General features: G+C 62.7%; 2 protein-coding genes across 2 annotated transcripts; both read right to left on the bottom strand.

Annotated features, from left to right (window-relative positions):
• Positions 1-1,773: 1,773 nt before the first annotated feature.
• LOC115640557 (ly6/PLAUR domain-containing protein 5-like) lies at positions 1,774-6,093 on the bottom strand. The gene is made up of 5 exons (XM_030543414.1): positions 5,920-6,093; positions 4,839-4,991; positions 3,978-4,154; positions 3,185-3,316; positions 1,774-2,722 (listed from the first exon to the last, which is right to left on the bottom strand). Exons 1-5 carry the CDS (start codon positions 5,996-5,998, stop codon positions 2,127-2,129), a joined length of 1,137 nt encoding a protein of 378 aa, XP_030399274.1. The 5' UTR covers positions 5,999-6,093; the 3' UTR covers positions 1,774-2,126.
• A 6,902-nt stretch (positions 6,094-12,995) lies between these two features.
• PLAUR (plasminogen activator, urokinase receptor) lies at positions 12,996-17,156 on the bottom strand. The gene is made up of 7 exons (XM_030543394.1): positions 17,060-17,156; positions 15,195-15,305; positions 14,777-14,923; positions 14,526-14,675; positions 14,027-14,164; positions 13,659-13,805; positions 12,996-13,305 (listed from the first exon to the last, which is right to left on the bottom strand). The coding sequence occupies exons 1-7, from the start codon at positions 17,106-17,108 to the stop codon at positions 13,046-13,048; spliced, it is 1,002 nt and encodes a 333-aa protein (XP_030399254.1). The 5' UTR covers positions 17,109-17,156; the 3' UTR covers positions 12,996-13,045.
• Between the last annotated feature and the right edge of the window lie 1,343 nt (positions 17,157-18,499).

Genomic DNA, 18,499 nt, shown 5'->3' with positions numbered 1-18,499 from the left:
GTGGGTGGCACCCTGCAGACGCCCCTGTCTTTGAGTGATTCTCCCCCCATGTCCCCTCTGCTGGGCCCCAGCGGGGGAGGGAATAGCTACAGGAGCAAAGCAGCTAGCTTCTGGGTTGGAAACATAACACTGGGATGTCTCACCTGGCGCTGAGATGCAGCCGCCTCTGGGGTGGGGCAACCGGGGATCAGAGACACATAATGCCGCATGGGGATGGCGCGCCTGGTGCTGAGATGCAGCCACCTCTGGGGCAGAGCTGCTGGTTACCCAGGGACCTCTTGCCTGGCACTGAGATGCGGCCACCTCTGGGGTGGAGCAGCCAGGGGCCAACCGCACAGTGCCAGAGTGTCAATGGCAGGAGGGGAAGGGGGCCCTTTATCCCATCGAGGTGGGGCTCGTGGACATGAAGCGGATTTATGACAGCAGAGCAGAAGGAGGGAGCTGCTGAGGCTGGGGTGTGTCCCAAGTTCCCCTAGGTTTCTGGCTCTTGCAAAGTGCCCAGGAGGGGGCTAGGCACAAGATTATTGGGGTCCAAGGTCTGTTCGTTGGCCCTGGGCCGGGTGGGCCCATCCCTCCTCTCACCACCGGATTGCGCAGGAGAAGCAGAGAGTCGTGGGGCCGCCACGGCTGACGGCTGAGAGCCCCAAGCACCTGCCCTGCTGGGCTCATCCACTGTACAAGGAGGGCACGGGCAAGGGAGAGAACCCAGGAGGCCTGGCTCCCAGCCCCCTGCTGTAACCACTAGCCCCCACTCTCCTCTCAGAGCTGGGCTAGAGCCCAGGAGTCCTGTCTCACAGCCCTGCCCCACCCTAACCCCTAGACCCCACTCCTCTCCCCAAGCCAGGATAGAACCCAGGAGTCCGGGCTCCCAGCTCCCCTTCCTTTTGGGCTTCGTTAACCTGCCCCAGTGCCCTGTATTAGGAGAGCCAATGCCAGGCGACAGGGCGGTGCCAGTTCCCACACCCTGGTTCTGCCATGGGGCATGGTGGCTTGGCCTGTGCTGGGGTCCAGAGGAGGGTCTCGGCTGGGCCAAGGGGTGGCTGCGATGGGGGATCCCGAAGCCCTGCTCTGTGGTCGCAAACTATGTGAGCGACAGGGTAGGACGGCCAGACGGACAAGGAGCGGCTGCTTCCCGCGAATGACCCTCCACCTCTGCTGGCCCCCAGCCGCCTGCTCCCCACCCCTCACCCCCCCGTCCCTCCGGCTGGCTTCTGACACTCAGGCAGGCTGGGGCTGGCCAGAAGCTGCTATGTTGCCAGCATGTGGGAAATCATCCATCTGGGGGGGCTTTCTACACAGGGACCCCTCGCCCGGCGCTGGGATGCAGCTGTCTCTGGGGCAGGGCAGCTGTTTAACGAAGATGCCGTGGCAGAGAGGGGGGTCAGAATAAAATTGTCTAATTTGGAGTCCCACCCAGATGCCTGGGTCCATTTTTCAGTTCTCCTGTACATTTAAAGGGCCCCAGCCTTTTTTCTCACCATACTAATGAACGGGAGGGTGGGGGAGGAACCCCAATTCGCTCCCTCCCGTCTATACTGCTATGGGTTGGGGTGGGGGACCTGAAGTGGGGGTGTAGGCCGAGGGCAAGAGTCTTTAGGGTGCCCCTTAGTGGTGGATCTAAGCGGCACAGGACCGGGGGGTGGGGGCCGGGGGGGCTACAGAACTAAGCGGAACCACCTGACATGTCCCAGGCCAACAGCCTCACGGCTTTGGTACCAGGATTCCTGTCACCCCCCCACCCCGGCCACCAGAAAGTGACCAGCTGGGCAATGCAAGGGTTTGTGAGTAAGAGACTTTATTAAAAACAGGATAGGGGGTGTGTGTGTGTGTGGGGGGGGAAGCGCAGGGCAGGGGGCCCCACAAAGGGTTAATGTGGACTGAAAGCAGCAGCAGCAATTCAGGAAAATGGGGCACGACCCCCCCATCGTTGGGAGCCCTCCCTTTAAATGTGGGGAAACTGAGGCATGTAATGTGGTGGGGAGGGGGAGTGACTTCCTCATAGCTACTAAGAACTGAGGAGAGAACCCAGGAGTCCTGACTCCCAGTCCCCTGCTCCAACCCACTAGACCCCACTCCCCTCCCAGAGCTGGGGATAGAACCCAGGCATCCTGGCCCCCAGCCCCCCATCACAGCCCCAGGCAGGCTATTCCCAGCACCACCAGCAGAGGGCAGAGGTGTAGGCCGGGTGCCTGGGAGCCGTGGGCCCCGGGATTGGGTTGCTTGTGGGCGGGGTGGACGGTGGATTTGGGGTGGCCGATTTTCTTGCCAGGCTCGGTGGGGTGGGAGCGGGGGCGGGTGCTGGGGGGCAGGTCCCCCTTGTAGCGGGGGTTGGGTAGCTCCGTGCTGTTGTAGCCGTTGACGTCTCGGTCCGGATAGTCTGTCTCCGTGCGGTCGTAGGAGCTGGTGACGTCTCGGTCCGGATAGTCTGTCTCCGTGTGGTCGTCTGGGTCACGCGGCTCCGTGGGCTCCGTGCCGTGGCTGCGCCCGGGCTGCTTGTGGTCTTTCCTGGCCGTGGCGTAGGCGAGAGGATTGTCGCTGACGGGAACGGAGGAGATTTTGTGGTGGACGGAGACCTGGGCCAGGGCTCTCTGCCCGTTGCAGTAGCTGCCGGTGCAGCAGGCGCCGGCCTGGCTGAGCTGCAGGGGGCCGACGTGGCGGCTGGGGGGCACGGCGCAGGATGGGGCCTGGCAGCTCCACACGAAGATGGGCACCGCGAGCTTCCCTGGGGGCACAAAGGGGACATGTGTGAGAGGGACGCCAGCCTTCCCAGGGTGCCATGGGGTAGCCGTTGGGTACCATGGGAGAGACGCATCCTGCCAAACTTCCCAGAATGCAATGGGGACAGCCATTGAGAGGTCCATGGCAAAGGGGTGGTTGTCATGGCAACTTTCCCAGAGTGTGGTGGGGTGACCATTGGGTGCCATGAGGGTGTCATGGGGAGTGCAACGGGGCAGCCATTGGGTACCATGGGAGAGAGGCATCGGCCAACCTTCCCAGAATGCAATGGGGCGGGTATGGGGGCGCATAGGGGCCAGAGGCAGCGCCCTGACCCAGGCAGTGCCCCAGACAGCAGTGCCATCCCGGTCACTGGCTGGGGATGTGTGCAATGCAGCCCAAGGACAGCAGGGGGAGCCAGTGTTGCTGGGGTATAAAGCCCAGTGTCACCCCACGTCACCCCACCCACCTGCTGTGAGGGTGCCATTGCCGTGGTAACAGCGGGCGTTGTCACCGTCACACATCACCTGCTCCAGAGTGTGGGGCTGGGGGCTGAGGCTCAGGCCAGCGTAGCACTGGGTGGGGCCGCTGGGGGCCGGAGCTGCAACGAGAAACGGATCAGAACCGGCGCCCCCTAGAGGGGACAGGCCCCTGCCCCATTCCATGCCCCCCCTGAGCCAGCTATTCCCGCAATGGGGCAGATGGGAGCTGGCGCCCCCTACAGGGAACAGACCCCTGCTCCATTGCCCACCCCCCCCGAGCCAGCCATTCCTGCAATGGGGCAGATGGGAGCTGGCGCCCCCTACAGGGAACAGACCCCTGCTCCATTGCCCACCCCCCCCGAGCCAGCCATTCCCGCAATGGGGCAGATGGGAGCTGGCACCCCCTAGAGGGAACAGACCCCTGCCCCATTGCCCACCCCCCCCGAGCCAGCCATTCCTGCAATGGGGCAGATGAGAGCCGGCGCCCCCTAGAGGGAACAGACCCCTGCCCCAGTGGCCACCCCCCCGAGCCAGTCATTCCCGCAATGGGGCAGATGGGAGCCGGCGCCCCCTAGAGGGGACAGACACCTGCCTCATTGCCCACCCCCCTGAGCCAGCCATTCCCGCAATGGGGCAGATGGGAGCCGGCGCCCCCTAGAGGGGACAGACCCCTGCCCCATTGCCCACCCCCCGAGCCAGCCATTCCTGCAATGGGGCCTGATGGGAGCCGGCGCCCCCTACAGGGGACAGGCCCTGTGTCTCATTCCCCATTCCCGTTACCTGTGCCCTGGCTGGGGCTCCCCAGCCCCAGTCCCATGGCATTGCACTGGTCCGACTGGCAGTAGTGGACATCGACTTGGATGTGGAGGAATCTGCTGGGCGCAGCGGGGGGGTCGGTCCCTCCCTTGGGGTGTCCAGCTCTGCACCCCCTTTGGATCAGAGTCACAGACATGCCCCCTGGGGGGAAAGAGCCACGCCAAAGGCAGGTGAAGACAGTAGCAGGGAGTTCCACAGGCCTTGGGGAGGGGCCCATCTCTGGGGAACTCCTGCAATCAGCCCCATGGGCCCACCTATCCCAACATCCTGCTCCCTCCCTGCCCCCCTGCGTTCTGCCTCATGGGCCCATCTACCCCGGTATCTGGCCTCCTTCCTGCCCCCTGGATCAGCCCCATGGGCCTATCTACCCCAGAATCCTGCCCCCTTCCTACCTCCTGACTTCAGCCCCATGATCCCATAAAGCCTGGTGTCTCGCCTCCTCCCTGCCCCCTGGATCAGCCCCCTGGGCCCATCGAGCCCGGTATCTGGCCTCCTTCCTGCCCCCTGGATCAGCCCCCTGGGCCCATCGAGCCCGGTATCTGGCCTCCTTCCTGCCCCCTGGATCAGCCCCCTGGGCCCATCGAGCCCGGTATCTGGCCTCCTTCCTGCCCCCTGGATCAGCCCCCTGGGCCCATCGAGCCCGGTATCTGGCCTCCTTCCTGCCCCCTGGGCCCATCGAGCCCGGTATCTGGCCTCCTTCCTGCCCCCTGGATCAGCCCCCTGGGCCCATCGAGCCCGGTATCTGGCCTCTTTCCTGCCCCCTGGATCAGCCCCCTGGGCCCATCGAGCCCGGTATCTGGCCTCTCTGCACCGCGAGGATGTCACCTGCGCTGAGGGTGATGGCAGCTTCCATGCAGGCGCTGTGGTCCGGGGCGCAGGACTCGGTGCCACTGGGGGTGATGATGCTTTCGAGGCGTTTACCCCCCCGGTCGCGGAGCAGGACGGAGCTGTGGCTGTGACAGCGCAGGGAGACAGTCTCTGCGGGGAGACAGACGTGTGTGTGTGTGTGTGTGTGTGTGTGTGTGTGTGCACTGCCCCCTGCTGGAGGAGCTGAGCCCTGCTCTGTGTGTGTCTGTCCCTGCTTCCCCCTGCTCCACTGCTGGAGGGGACAGGCCCTGCTCTGTGTGTGTGTGTGTGTGTGTGTGTGCGCCCATGCTTCCCCCTGCTGGAGGGGACGGGCCTGCTCTGTGTGTGTGTGTGTGTGTGTGTGTGTGTGTTTGTGTGTGTGCGCCCATGCTTCCCCCTGCTGGAGGGGACGGGCCTGCTCTGTGTGTGTGTGTGTGTGTGTGTGTGTGTGCGCGCGTGCGCCCATGCTTCCCCCTGCTGGAGGAGACAGGCCCTGCTCTGTGTGTGTGTGTGTGTGTGTGTGTGCGTGTGTGCGTGCTGTCCCCTGCTGGAGGGGACAGGCCCTGCTCTGTGTGTGTGTGAGATTGTATTTCTCTGCGGGCTGTGGTGGGTCTGTGCACGTGATAGTTTGTGGGTCCTTCTGTGTGGTAGTGGTTGCGGGAGGTGAGCAGTGGTGTGTGTCTAGAATTCTGCATGTGCACTCACAACAGAAGCGATGCCTGAGCCAGTGAAACAACAATACCGCAGGTTGTTCCCCCTAGGGGCTAGGCAGGGGGGAATCCAGCCCCCTCCTGCTGTATCCACGAGCCCCCCCACTTCCCCTCCCAGAACCAGGGAGAGAACCCAGGAGTCCTGGCTCCCAGCCCCACGCCCAACCACCAGACTCCGCTGCCCTCCCAGGGCCAGGGAGAGAACCCAGGAATCCAGCTCCCAGGCCCCCCTCTCTAACCACCAGACCCCCTTTCCCCCCACCCAGGAGTCCTGGCTCCCAGCCCCCCTGCTCTGACCCACCAGCCCCCACTCCCCTCCCAGGGAGCCCAGGAATCCAGGCTGTTGGTACCTGGGATCAGCAGAGCAGAAGCCAGGATTGTCAGCAGTGCCGCTACCAGCACCCCGTGTTCTGCCCCAGGGCCCCCCATGGCCCCAGAGAGCCCGGCTGCTGGAGAGACGCAAATCCCCTGGGATCTGTGCAGTGCGTCTGAGGGGGTGAGTCTCAGTCACTTATGGGAGTGTGTGTGGGGGGAGCCTCTAATTTATAACCCCTCCTCTCCCCCGCGCTGCTCAGCCGGATTGCACCATGGCCGCTTCTGCAGCTCTGGTGCAATGACCCCATTGGGCAACCGGTACCACCACAGCCCCTGGCTGGAGACGGGGTACCCAGACCCTGGAGGTGGGGGCAGTCAGGGTGCCCCCAAGACACCCCTCCCCCCCATGCTCAATTTGCTCCCCATTCTCCTCACCATCCCAGTCCCCATCCCTCACGCCCGGGGGAAGTCGGGGATTTGGCTCATGATCTGCCCGGGGGGGCTGCCCCCTGCTGGAGCCCTGCTCTGTGTGTGGTGGTTGGCGGGTGGGTTCGATGTCCCCCAGCACCTCGGTGGGCAATGGGCCCAGGGCCGAAAAATCCAGCACCGCGTGTGGGCGCTGGATGGGGGGAATCTGGGCCTGAGGGAAGGGGGACACTGGGGGTGAGACCTACACAGGAATCCCGCCCTCACACACACGGACACACAAATACAGTCACTCAGAACCGCATGCATGGACAGCCTCGCTGAGGCACACACCCAACACAAGTAGGTACAGCCAGCCTGACCGGTGTGCACCGCACACACAATCACACCACAATGGCCCGGGGGGGCCGAGGCGCTAAACCCGGGAGCGCAGCAGCGACCGACACAAACGCCCAAGCGGGTGTCAGAAAACGGCTCGTTTGTGTCCAGACCGAAGCTGCCGCGCACGTGGCACTGGGCCGGCTTCACCCGCTGAGGGGCCGTTTGGCTTCGGCTCGGGCTGGTCTCAGGGAAAACCAGGGACGGGCGAGCTCAGGAGAAACTCTGAACAGGCCAAAAACGCTCCCAGGTGAAATAACGGGGGTTTCTGCTGCTGGCTTTGAGAAAGGCCCTGGGCGCGGAAAACCCGCCGGGCAGAGGGTAACTGGACACAAAACGCTGGGCACATGAATGCAGCCACACGTCACCGACCAGAGCGAGGGGCGTCAGCCAGACACACAGCAGGGGGCTGGGGAGCAGCGACTCCGGAAGAGATTCGGGGCGATGGGGGAGAATCACCCAAACCTGGACCCCCTGCGCGATGCTGGAGCCAGCCGTGCTAACACTGTCCTGGGCTGGAGAAAGGAGGGTCTCGAGGGGGAGCAGGGGGGGAGTTTCCCTCTGGAGCTGACCCGGGGGTGACACTGCTGGGCCCTGGGTCTGGTTCTGGGGCGCGCAGTCAGTCGGGGAGGGGTCAGTCAGGCTAGAACTGGAGGGTTAGGGCTAATATTTGAAGTCAGGGTTCGGATTTACATTTAGGGTCACAGTTCATTGAGGTTTAAGGAACACGTTCAAGGTTAAGGTTAAGAGAAGTGCTCTGGTCAGGGTTAGAGTTTCTCCTGAGGGTTAGGGCTGAGTTTGGGAGTCAGGGAAGGGGATACAGAAGACGTGGTTTTGACCTGCATAAATCCTGCGAGGAGCCCTGCCCTGCTGGGAGAAGGGCGATCCCAGGGCCTCTCTCCCAGCCTCACACAAAGAACCTGAGGTCGCGCTAGGGAGTACGGGCTGTCTCTTCTCAAGAGGGGGAATGTGCCAACGGCGGTCAGAGTGTCCTGTTTAAATCTGTCCTTCTCTCTGCCCAGGCTGACCCCGGAGAGACAATCCGCAGCCTCCTCGGTCGGTGCAGTTACCAGCCAGTCGCCTGAGAACTTTTCCCACCAACACTGGCAACGCCGAGGCTTTGGTTACATCTTCTTGTCACTCAGCAGCTTGGGAAGAGATTTCCTCCCTTTCCATGGGTTGTGGAAGCCGCGGATTATTGTGCCAATGCCCACGATGTGAATGGTCCCTGTAATGCGTCTTCATTCCCAGGAGCCCGCTCCCAGGGGTTGCTGGAGTCGGGGGGTGGGGGGGGGGATGTGAAACAGCCTGGAGACTCTCTCCGCCTCTTCTGCAAAGCCTCAGAGTTCATGGTCACCAGCTACTGGATGGAGTGGGTCCATCAGGCCCCTGGGAAGGGACTGGAGTGGGTCCCCAGTATCCACAGCCCCCATGGGAGCAGCGCACACTAGGGTGATGCAGCCAAAGGGCGATTCAGAAGGCAGGTGCCGGCAAACTCAGGGAGTCGGTAGGTCAGATCCCACGGGCAGCAAGGCTAAGGGACAAAGCAATTGACGTCCGTTGGCAGTTTTTCAGAGACATTATTAAGGGCACAAGAGCAAATTATCCCCCCGCGTAGGGAAGACAGGACGTCTGGCAAGAGACCAGCCTGGCTTAACCAGGAGATCGTCAATGATCTAAAACTCAAAAAAGAGTCCTGCAAAAGGTGGAGAGTCAGTCCAATTACAAAGGATGAATATAAACAAACCACACACGTCTGTAGAGAGAGAATTAGAAAGGCCAAGGCGGAAAACGAGATCAAACTAGCGAGAGACGTGAAGGGTAACAAGAAAACATCCCACAGATGCATTAGAAGCGAGAGGAAGCCCAAGGACAGGGCAGGCCCGCTGCTCAGCGCGGGGGAAAGACAATAACAGAATGATGCATCTGAGGAAGTGGGTATTCACCCACGAAAGCTCATGCTCCAAAACGTCTGTTAGTCTATAAGGTGCCACAGGATTCTTTGCTGCTTTTACAGATCCAGACTAACACGGCTACCCTCTGATAAATAACAGAAAACGTGGACATGGCAGAGGTGCCCAATGACATCTTGGTTTCAGTTTTCACCAAGAAGGTTGGTGGTGATTGGACGTCTAACGGAGCGAATGCCAGTGAAAATGAGGCAGGATCAGAGCCTAAAATAGGGAAAGAACAAGTCAAAAATGACTTAGACAAGTTAGGTGTCTTCAAACCACCAGGGCCTGTGAAATACACCCTGGAACATTCGGAGCTGCCTGAGGAGGTATCTGAGCCATTAGCGATTATCTCTGAGAAGTCCTGGAAGACGGGAGAGATTCCAGAGACTGGAAAAGGGCAAATCTAGGGCTTGTCTATACGACGCCGGCTACTACGAAGTGGGTGCAAAACTGGTGGGAAAACCGTTCCCAGGGAGTCGTTATCGGTGACTCACCGTCATGCTGGAAGGACATAACGAGTGGGGTCCCGCAGGGAGGTTCTGGGTCCGGTTCTGTTCAGTGTCTTCGTCAATGGTTTAGATCAGGGCAGAGAGAGCCCACTGAGAGAGCTTGCAGACAGCACCAAGCTGGGAGGGGTTGCAAGGGCTTTGGAGGACCGGATGAAAAGCCAAAGTGAGCTGGACAAACTGGAGAAATGGTCTGATGTAAATAGGGTGAAATTCAATAAGGACAAATGCCAAGTGCTCCACTTCAGAAGGAACAACCAGTCACACACACACACATGGGAAACGACTGCCTAGGAAGGCGCCTGCGCAAAGGGACCGGGGGGGCTCAGAGTGGATCACAAGCGAAATGTGAGTCGACAGTGTGATGCTGTTGCACAAAAAGTGACCGGCATGCTGGGCTGTATCAGCAGGAGTGTTGTGAGCACGACCCGAGAAGTGATTCTTCCGCTCTGCTCCGGGCTGGTCAGGCCTCAGCTGGATTCTGTGTCCGGTTCTGGGCACCACATGCAATTTAGCCAATTTGAATTTTTAGGATGATTTTAAAACATGAGTTATAGTTAATAACATGGTCGTGAAACATTTTTCAGTGTTTATGATGCTGCCATACGGCCCCTTCGCCCTCACGGTCTCACTCCCCAGATAGTCGAGCACCCCCCAATTTCAATTCCTGGGGAGAACACTGCTCAGAGCGCAGCCCCGGGGAGGATTCGAGGGTTCGAAGCCCTGCCGCAGAGCGAGCGATGCCAGGAGCTGCCGTGACCCCATCTGTCCGTTCCTACGCCGGAGCAGATTTGCTCGGGGCTGGTCAGTTGAGCAGAGAAAGGCGGGACGTGAGCCAGCGGCTGGGGGTTGAAGCTGGATAAATTCACCCTGGGAACTAGGCATTGGTGTTAACCAGGGAGGGGAATGAACCGTGGGGACGAGTCCCCAAGGGGCGTGGGGGATTCTCCATCTGGGCAGGGCTGTGTTTCACACCTCTGCTCTGGCTCCCACAGGGAGCGGGTTGGGGCAGAGATCTGACCAGATGTAACAGGATGTGGTTTTTGTGAGGCAGGCTGGGCTGCAGGACACCTGGGTTCTCATCCCAGCTCTGCTGCTGGCTGTCCGCAGGACTCAAAGCCCGTCACTGCCCTGCTGCAGGGCTCAGTTTTGCCATCTGTGAAATGGGCTGAATGATCCTTTTAGAGTCTGTGTCTGCGCAGAGTCCGATGCCACGGGGCCCTGATCTCAGCTGGGGTCTGAGCAGCGTCCAGTGTGACGGGCCTGGATCTCTGTCGGGGGTCCCTGGGGTGTCTGGCACATGGTCACCCCGCTTTTCATCTACAGCTACCATAGCACGAAGAGGAAACACCACCACACCGAGCTCCACAACACGAGTGACACAAATGCGCAGCAACACGCACAGGCTGAGCATGAAGCCACGCGGCCCCCTCCCTGGCCATATAAAGCCGCACGCACCCCCCCAGCGGCACCCTGGGCTGTTGTTTATTGCTGGGCTGACGGAAGCTTGTTGCTAAACGGCACCTTTCCCAACGAGGGCTGATGCAAGCAGGGAGCCGGAATCGACCCGTCCCTGGGGTGTCTCAACAGCCCCTGTGTCTTGGCAAAGCCCCAGGGGTCCCGTGCGGCCACTTCCCGGCCCCAGCGTGTGCCACTGTCAGGTTCAAAACCACTGACACAAATAAACACCGAGCAGCCCCAAACCAAGAGACCCCTCCCCTGGCCCTGGGATGCAGCCACCTCCGGGGCTGGTTATAGAATCTCAGGGTGGGAAGGGACCTCAGGAGGTATCTAGTCCAACCCCCTGCTCAAAGCAGGGCCAAGCCCCAGACAGATTTTCACCCTAGTTCCCTACATGGCCCCCTCAAGGATTGAGCTCACAATCCTGAGTTTAGCAGACCAATGCTCAAACCGCTGAGCTACCCCTTCTCATATAGTTATACAGGGACCCCTCCCCCGGTGCTGGGATGCAGCTGCCTCTGGGGCAGGGCCTGGGGGTGGGGTTAGACAGGGACCCCCTTGCCCAGCCCTGGGATGCAGCTGCCTCTGGGGTGGGTTGGACAGGGACCCCTCATCTGGTGCTGGGATGCAGCTGTCTCTGGGCCGGGGCCCGGGGGCGGGTTATACAGGGACCCCTCACCGGAGATGCAGCCGCCTGTGGGGTGGGGCACCACGGGGGCTGTTTATACGAAGCAGTCAAGGCAAGGTGGTGGTGGTGGTGGGGAAAGGTTTGGGCGTGGCGTTGGGGGAGGGGCTTTAGGGACATGGGGGAAGGTTGGAGCAGGATGAGTGTGTCAGGAGGGTTGGGGGCAATGTGGGGTGAGGGGCACAGAGACTTGAGGGGGGCGAGAAATGGGCCCGGTGTTAGGGCTGGGGGGGAAGGGAAATGAGGGGGAGTGCTTGCTTTAGGGGACTCAGAGGAGGGGATGGGGCCCAGGCTGGCTCTGGGAGGGAAGTGGAGTCTAGTGGTTAGAGTCGGGGATGGAGGAGCTGGGAGCCAGAACCCCTGGGTTCTCTCCAAGCTCTAGGGGGTCTAGGAAGTGGGGGTAGGTATGGCTGGACACAGAGCAGGGCTCCCCCCGGCAGGGTGGGGCCAGGGGGACAGACACACAGACACTGGGCAGAGAAACAGACACTGTCCCAAATGCCCCCCGCCCTCCGCCTGCGAGGCCCAGCAGATCTCAGCACTACACAGCTGCGTAAACCCACAACCGCACACCCCACACCTCAGCCTATGGCGCCACATGCACAGAGCCACCCCTCCCCCCATTCCCCAGGAAGAGCATCACACACACAGTCACATCACACCTGCTGTGGCAAAAATATACACCAGACACAGCCCCGCAGCAAACACAACCCCTCCAAGCTACACTCAAAGCCCAGAGAAAAACACCCCAAACTCCAACACACACTGTCCCCCCCATCCACCCACACTCCCACCCTCTGCTAAACCCTCACACTGTAACACAACCGAAGCACAACCACACTCCCAACACAACAAAGCCACACACACATACAATGCAACACAAACACAGCCACAAACACCATACAAAGGCAAACACACGCACAATACACAAAATCACACACACACGAGGCTGCCAACATGAGGCACTCAGATACCCAGCACCACAAACGCAAAGCAAGAGAGTCACAACATGCCCCAGGGTGTGTGTGTGTGTGTGTGTGTGGGGCTGTGATTGTGAGGTGGTGGGGTGTCACACAAACACCTCCCCCCCCCACCGCTGGCATGTTCTCGCTTCCCCCACACCCTCTGCCAGCAGCAGCCCAGGGGAATTCAGGTATCCCCAAATCAGTCCATGGGTCACCCCCACTCTGCTCCTGGAGGCAATTCCCCCCGCCCCCCACAGGGACCCACACAGGAACTTCAGGCAGCTCCCCCTGCTGGGCAGAGCGGGAATTACAATAAAATAAAGTTTATTAACGAAACAAACCATAAATAATCAAATAACTATAATAATTAATATAATTAATAAAAACTGGGTTGTGGCCTGTCAGCTGCCAGCAGATGGGTGAGGGGCTGGGGAAGGACCCCCCGGGGGAACCCCAGCGGATGGGTTGAGTGGGACAGGCCTTAGCATAATGGGAAAATAAATTATAGACCTTCAAATCCAAGGAGATATCTGAGGGGAACAGGGAAGTGGAGTGGCCCACACAGTGTGTGGGTGTTGGGTGGAGAACAGATTCAGTGGACTCCCAGCCTCCCCTCCAACTCTAACCACTAGACTCCCCTCCCAGAGCCAGGGAGAGAACCCAGGAGTCCTGGCTCCCAGCCCCTCCTGCTCTGACCCACCAGCCCCCACTCCCCTCCCAGAGCCGGGGAGAGAACCCAGGAGTCCTGGCTCCCAGCCCTCCGCTCTGAGTCGCCTGACGGGGAATTAGGAGCTGCTGGGCAGCAGGATGAGCACAGCCAGGAGGGCAGCGCCGCAGAGCAGGGCTGGTTGGGCCATGAGCCGGTGGCCGGCCCGGCTCCTCCTGGATGGGGGGAGGGCGCCAGCCTGGATCCAGCTGTTGCAGAAGTTGCCATGGCAGCAGTGGGCCTGGACCCCGGCCAGGTGCTTGTAGATGGAGGTGTAGGGGGCATCGCACCAGGCCGGGGTGGCGCAGCCCTTCAGCACAGTGCCCGGGCCCATCAGCTCTGGAGGGGGAGGGCAGGACAGTGAGCTGGAGCCCAGAGCCAGCCCCCAAGGCCCCAGCCACCCCCCATAGTGAGGTGCCCCCTGCCCCTACCCCCATGGCACAGCGCCCCCTGCCGAGCCCCCAGCCCTGCCCCTCCCCCCAACAGAATGGTGGCCCCTGCCGAGCCCCCAGCCCCTCTGCCCCTCCCCCGCCAAGCCCCCAGCCCTGCTTCCCTGCTCACCCCCCCCAACCTGGTGCCCACTGCTGTGCCCCCAGCTGAGCCCCCAGCCCCTGTCCCTTCCCCCCACCGAATGGTGGCCCATGCCCCTCCCCCACAGCACGGCGCCCCCTGCTGGTCCTGCGGCTACTCACCGTGGCTTCCCACAGCCTGCAGGCAGTGGGTCATGGGCCCCTGGCACTGCACCGGGGTGACGTTTTCTGGGGCACAACCATGGCTGGAGTTCCCTTCGCAGGAGTAGCAGGTGACCCCGTTCAGGGGCAGGGGGGATTCCTCATAATCTGGGGGGAAACAGGGTCACAATGGATCACTGGGCAGCCTGAAAAATCAGCTGGTGCCCCTCACTCCCGACCCACAGCCCCCTGCCAACCCAGCCCTTCCCCCCACCTGCTCTGCCGGTGCCCCTCACTCCCAATCCACAGCCCCCTGCTAGTCCAACCCTGGACTCCCTCCCACAGCTCAGCTGGTGCCCCTCACTCCCGACCTGCAGTCCCTGGGTTACCGTGGGCGTCGTTATTGCACAGGCTGGTGTTGCAGCATTGCAGCAGGTAGAAGCTGCCCTGGTTGTGGAAGCCCAGGGGCTCCTGGCACTGAGAGATCTGCCCGCAGCCTTTGATGCGCCGCTCGTCCTGGGGAAACTCTGGGGAGAGAGAGAGTAGGGGGTGACGTGGGGCCTGTCCCCTCTAGGGGGCACTGGCTCTGATCCGGCCCCAGGCAGGGACTGGCTGGCTCACGGGGGTGGGGAATGGGGCAGGGGGTATTTCCCCTCTAGGGGGCAATGGCTCTGATCCGGCCCCAGGCAGGGACTGGCTGGCTCACGGGGGTGGGGAATGGGGCAGGGAGCCTCTCCCCTCTAGGGGGCACCGGCTCTGACCCAGCCCCAGGGTGCGGCCTGGCTGGCTCAGGGGGTCTCCAGCAAAGAGGCGCAGGCCTGTCGGGCACTGGGGCCTGGGCCCCCTATGTGGGGCAGGGAGGGGGTCTTGGGGCGGGTCCCTGCTCACCTTCTGGCATGGAGATGGCTGTGATGTCCACGCACTGCTCCCGGGGGTCCTGGCACCGGATCCCCATCAAGGAGGGGCTGGAGCAGGAGTGGTCGGAGGAGGAGCAGGAGAGGCAATGCAGGCTGGAGGTGGAGAGGAAGGTGCTCAGGGCTGTGGGGGGAAAGAGGTGGGGTGAGCAGGGGACAATGGGACCCCCCAGGGGAGGGGGAACAGACTGGAGGGGAATGACCCCGCTGGCTCTATGGACTGACCGTCTGGCGCCCCCTGGTTGCAGAGGTCGGTAGCGCACTGCTCCTCCGCCAGCGTCACAATCTGCCCGTGGGAGAGGAAGGAGATGGAATTGTTGGGCTTCCCCTCCACGTCGCAGCCCTTCTGGATCCGCTTGGAGACCTCGGAGCCTAAGGCGGGTGGGGGTAGAGGAGATTAGTCAGAGTCATTGGCAGGGCTGGGTCACAGGAGCCCAGGCCTGGGCTAGCAGCAGCTGCGGGTTGGGAGTGATGGGCAACCGCAGAGCTGTGGGGAGCTGAGGGCTGCGGGTCAGGAGTGAGGGGCACTGGCAGAGCTGGGGGGGGCAGGGCTGGTCTGGCAGGGGCTGCGGGTCGGGAGTGAGGGGCGCCGGCAGGGCTGGGGGGGCCAGGCCTGGGCTGGCCGGTCACTGGGGGCACTCACGGGTGCTCATGGTGAGGACAGTCGTGCGACACCGGCCCTGCTGCTCCCCACAGTCCTCCGTCTCCTGGCAGCTCCGGGCCCCGTCACAAGAGTAACATCGCAGGGCGGCCGCTGGGGGAGAGACGCGGAGGAATTGGAACAGAACCAGCGAGTCCCAGCCCCCCCAGAGCCGGGAGAGAACCAGGACCGGCGTTAGGGGTTTTAGCGCCCTAGGCGCACGGCAATTTCGCCGCCCCGTGCGCTGGTCCCGCGGCTCCGGTGGAGCTGCCGCAGTCGTGGCTGTGGAAGGTCCACCGGAGCCGCCTCCCGCCTCCTCCGGCAAAACGGCGCCCACCAATAATCCTGGCACCCTAGGCGATTGCCTAGGCTGCCTAAATGGAAGCACCAGCCCTGGAGAGAACCCAGGAGTCCTGGCTCCCAGCCCTCCTTGCTCTGACCCACCAGCTCCCACTCCCCCCGCTCCTAGAGCCGGGGAGAGAACCCAGGAGTCCTGGCTCCCAGCCCGCCCTGCTCTAACCACCAGCCCCCATTCCCCTCCTAGAGCCGGGGAGAGAACCCAGGAGTCCTGGCTCCCAGCCCCCTCCCCTCCCAGAACTGGGGAGAGAACCCAGGAGTCCTGGCTCCCAGCCCTCCTTGCTCTGACCCACCAGCTCCCACTCCCCCGCTCCCAGAGCCAGGGAGAGAGCCCATGAGTCCTGGCTCCCAGCCCCCCCTGCTCTAACCACCAGCCCCCACTCCCCTCCCAGAGCCAGGGAGAGAACCCAGGAGTCCTGGCTCCCAGCCCCATTGCTCTAACCACCAGCCCCCATTCCCCTCCTAGAGCCGGGGAGAGAACCCAGGAGTCCTGGCTCCCAGCCCCATTGCTCTAACCACCAGCCCCCATTCCCCTCCTAGAGCCGGGGAGAGAACCCAGGAGTCCTGGCTCCCAGCCCCCCCTGCTCTAACCACCAGCCCCCACTCACCTCCTAGAGCCGGGGAGAGAACCCAGGAGTCCTGGCTCCCAGCCCCCCCTGCTCTAACCACCAGCCCCCATTCCCCTCCTAGAGCCGGGGAGAGAACCCAGGAGTCCTGGCTCCCAGCCCCACTGCTCTAACCACCAGCCCACCCCCCAGAGAACTGTAAAAGCTGGCTAACCCCCTTCAAACCCAATATTTCGGTAACAGAATCCAGGAGTCCTGGCTCCCAGTCCCTCCCCCGCTCTAATCACATCCAGCTCCCGGCTGAGGTGAATCAGAGCTTGAAGGGAAGTGAGCGATGGGCTCACGTGTCCCCCCCCCCACCCCGGGGGCCCTGAAGCGGTGGCGAGAAGCTGCTCCCCCAGGGGACTCCAGGCCCGGCCCCTGCCAGAGCCTCCACCTGGCCAGGGAGGTGTCCGACTCCTCCCCCCCCCGCTGGGTCCGTCTCTCCCCTTCTAGGATCTGACTCAAGACTTAGAACCGGGACAAAACCACCGAGCGGCTCCCACCTTCCACACCCACATCCTGACTGCACCGCCCAGCCGGGGGGGAGAACCCAGGAATCCTGGCTCCCAACCCCCCCCGCTCTAACCACTAGCCCCCACTCAGGGCCGGGGAGAGAACCCAGGAGTCCTGGCTCCCAGCCCCGCGCTCTGACCCACCAGCCCCCACTCCCCTCTCAGGGCCAGGGAGAGAACCCAGGAGTCCTGGCTCCTAACTCCCCCACTCTAACCACTAGCCCCCACTCCCCTCTCAGAGCCGGGGAGAGAACCCAGGAGTCCGAGCACCCAACCCCCTATCCGGGCAGGGGAGAGAACCCAGGAGTCCTGGCTCCCAGCCCCGCGCTCTGACCCACCAGCCCCCCAAGCGGGGGGAGAACCGCGGAGTCCAGACTCTCACCCCCCCTACCTTGGCTCAGCAGCGCGCCCAGCAGGACGCAGCCCCACACGGACTCCATCGCCTCGAGGCTCGAACCTGCGGTCCCGGCGCGGTGGCTCCGTCCTGCCTCTGGCCGCTCTGCGCTGCCGGCCCGCGCCGGGGCCGCCTTATGACCCCCCCCCGCCCCCAGCCTGGGACACACCCCACCCCCCAGGGCGGGGCGGGGCTGGGCTGGGCTGCGAGGCCCAGGGGACGAGGGCTCTTAGGGGAGGTGGGGTATCTGGGGGATAAATAGCAGGGGGCTGGGCCTCCCCACGGGGCGGGCTGTGGGGTTACCCGGGGGGGCTCTTCGGAGAGGTGGGTTAGAGGGGGAGTATCTGGGGAACAAACAGCAGGGGGGGCTGAGAGTCACCATGGGGAGGGGCTGTGGGGTTACCCAGAGGGGCTCTTAGGAGAGGTGGGTTAGAGAGGGGGGTATCTGGGGGATAAAGAGAAGGGGGGGCTGGGGTCCCCACGGGGGGCTGTGGGGTTACCCGGGGGGCTCTTCAGAGAGGTGGATTAGAGCAGTAGCATGTCAGGGGTCGGGGGGGATAAACAGCAAGGGGAGACTGGAGGTTGTTCCCTTGGGTGGGCAGCGGGGGAAACAGCTGGGGGAGGCAGCCTGGGGAGGGGCTGGGGGGGTTACCCTGGGGGGTCCCTATCCACAGGGGCTTGGGGGAGGGGAGCTCCTGGAGGGAAGCAGGATATAGGGTTATGGGGGGGTGACCCTGCGTCATGTCACCCCTTGTGGCTAATGCCAGGGGAGGATAACAGCTCTACTACTGCTGCACTGTGGAGCCAAAGGTCCCAGGCTCTCTAGCCCTGCTCCTGTCAGGGGCCAGGGCACAGCAGAAGGAGGATCCCCTCCTCCAGAACATGGCCCTGGCCTAGCTGGGGCACCCCATGGACCTTTATGGGGTGCAGAATCCTGGGGTGATGGGCACCCTGTTACATCACCAGAATATGACTGGTTTGAATTAGGTGACTGGGACCCAGGACGCCTGGGTTCTCTCCCCATTGGCAAGGGAAGTGGGGTCTAGTGTTTGGGGTGGGGAGGGGGTAGAGGAGCCAGGACTCCTGGGTTCTCTCCCCAGCTCTGGGAGGAGAGTGAGGGCTGGTGGTCAGAGCAGGGGGGGCTGGGAGCCGGGACTCCTGGGTTCTCTCCCCAGCTCTGGGAGGGGAGTGGGGGCTGCTGGTTAGAGCAGGGGGGGCTGGGAGCCAGGACTCCTGGGTTCTCTCCCCAGCTCTGGGAGGGCAGTGGGGGCTGGTGGTTAGAGCAGGGGGGGCTGGGAGCCAGGACTCCTGGGTTCTCTCCTCGGCTCTGGGAGGGGAGTGGGGACTTTCTCTGGCCCGTGGTAGCAGGTCAGGCTGGATGTTCACAAGGTACCTTCTGGCCTTGGAGTGTGTGTCAGTGTGTGGGAGGGGTGTGTG

Source organism: Gopherus evgoodei, unplaced genomic scaffold (assembly GCF_007399415.2).
Source record: "Gopherus evgoodei ecotype Sinaloan lineage unplaced genomic scaffold, rGopEvg1_v1.p scaffold_31_arrow_ctg1, whole genome shotgun sequence".
Lineage (NCBI taxonomy): Eukaryota > Metazoa > Chordata > Testudines > Testudinidae > Gopherus > Gopherus evgoodei.
Note: the sequence above shows the minus strand (reverse complement) of the source record. Positions and strands in the feature narration are given on the sequence as shown.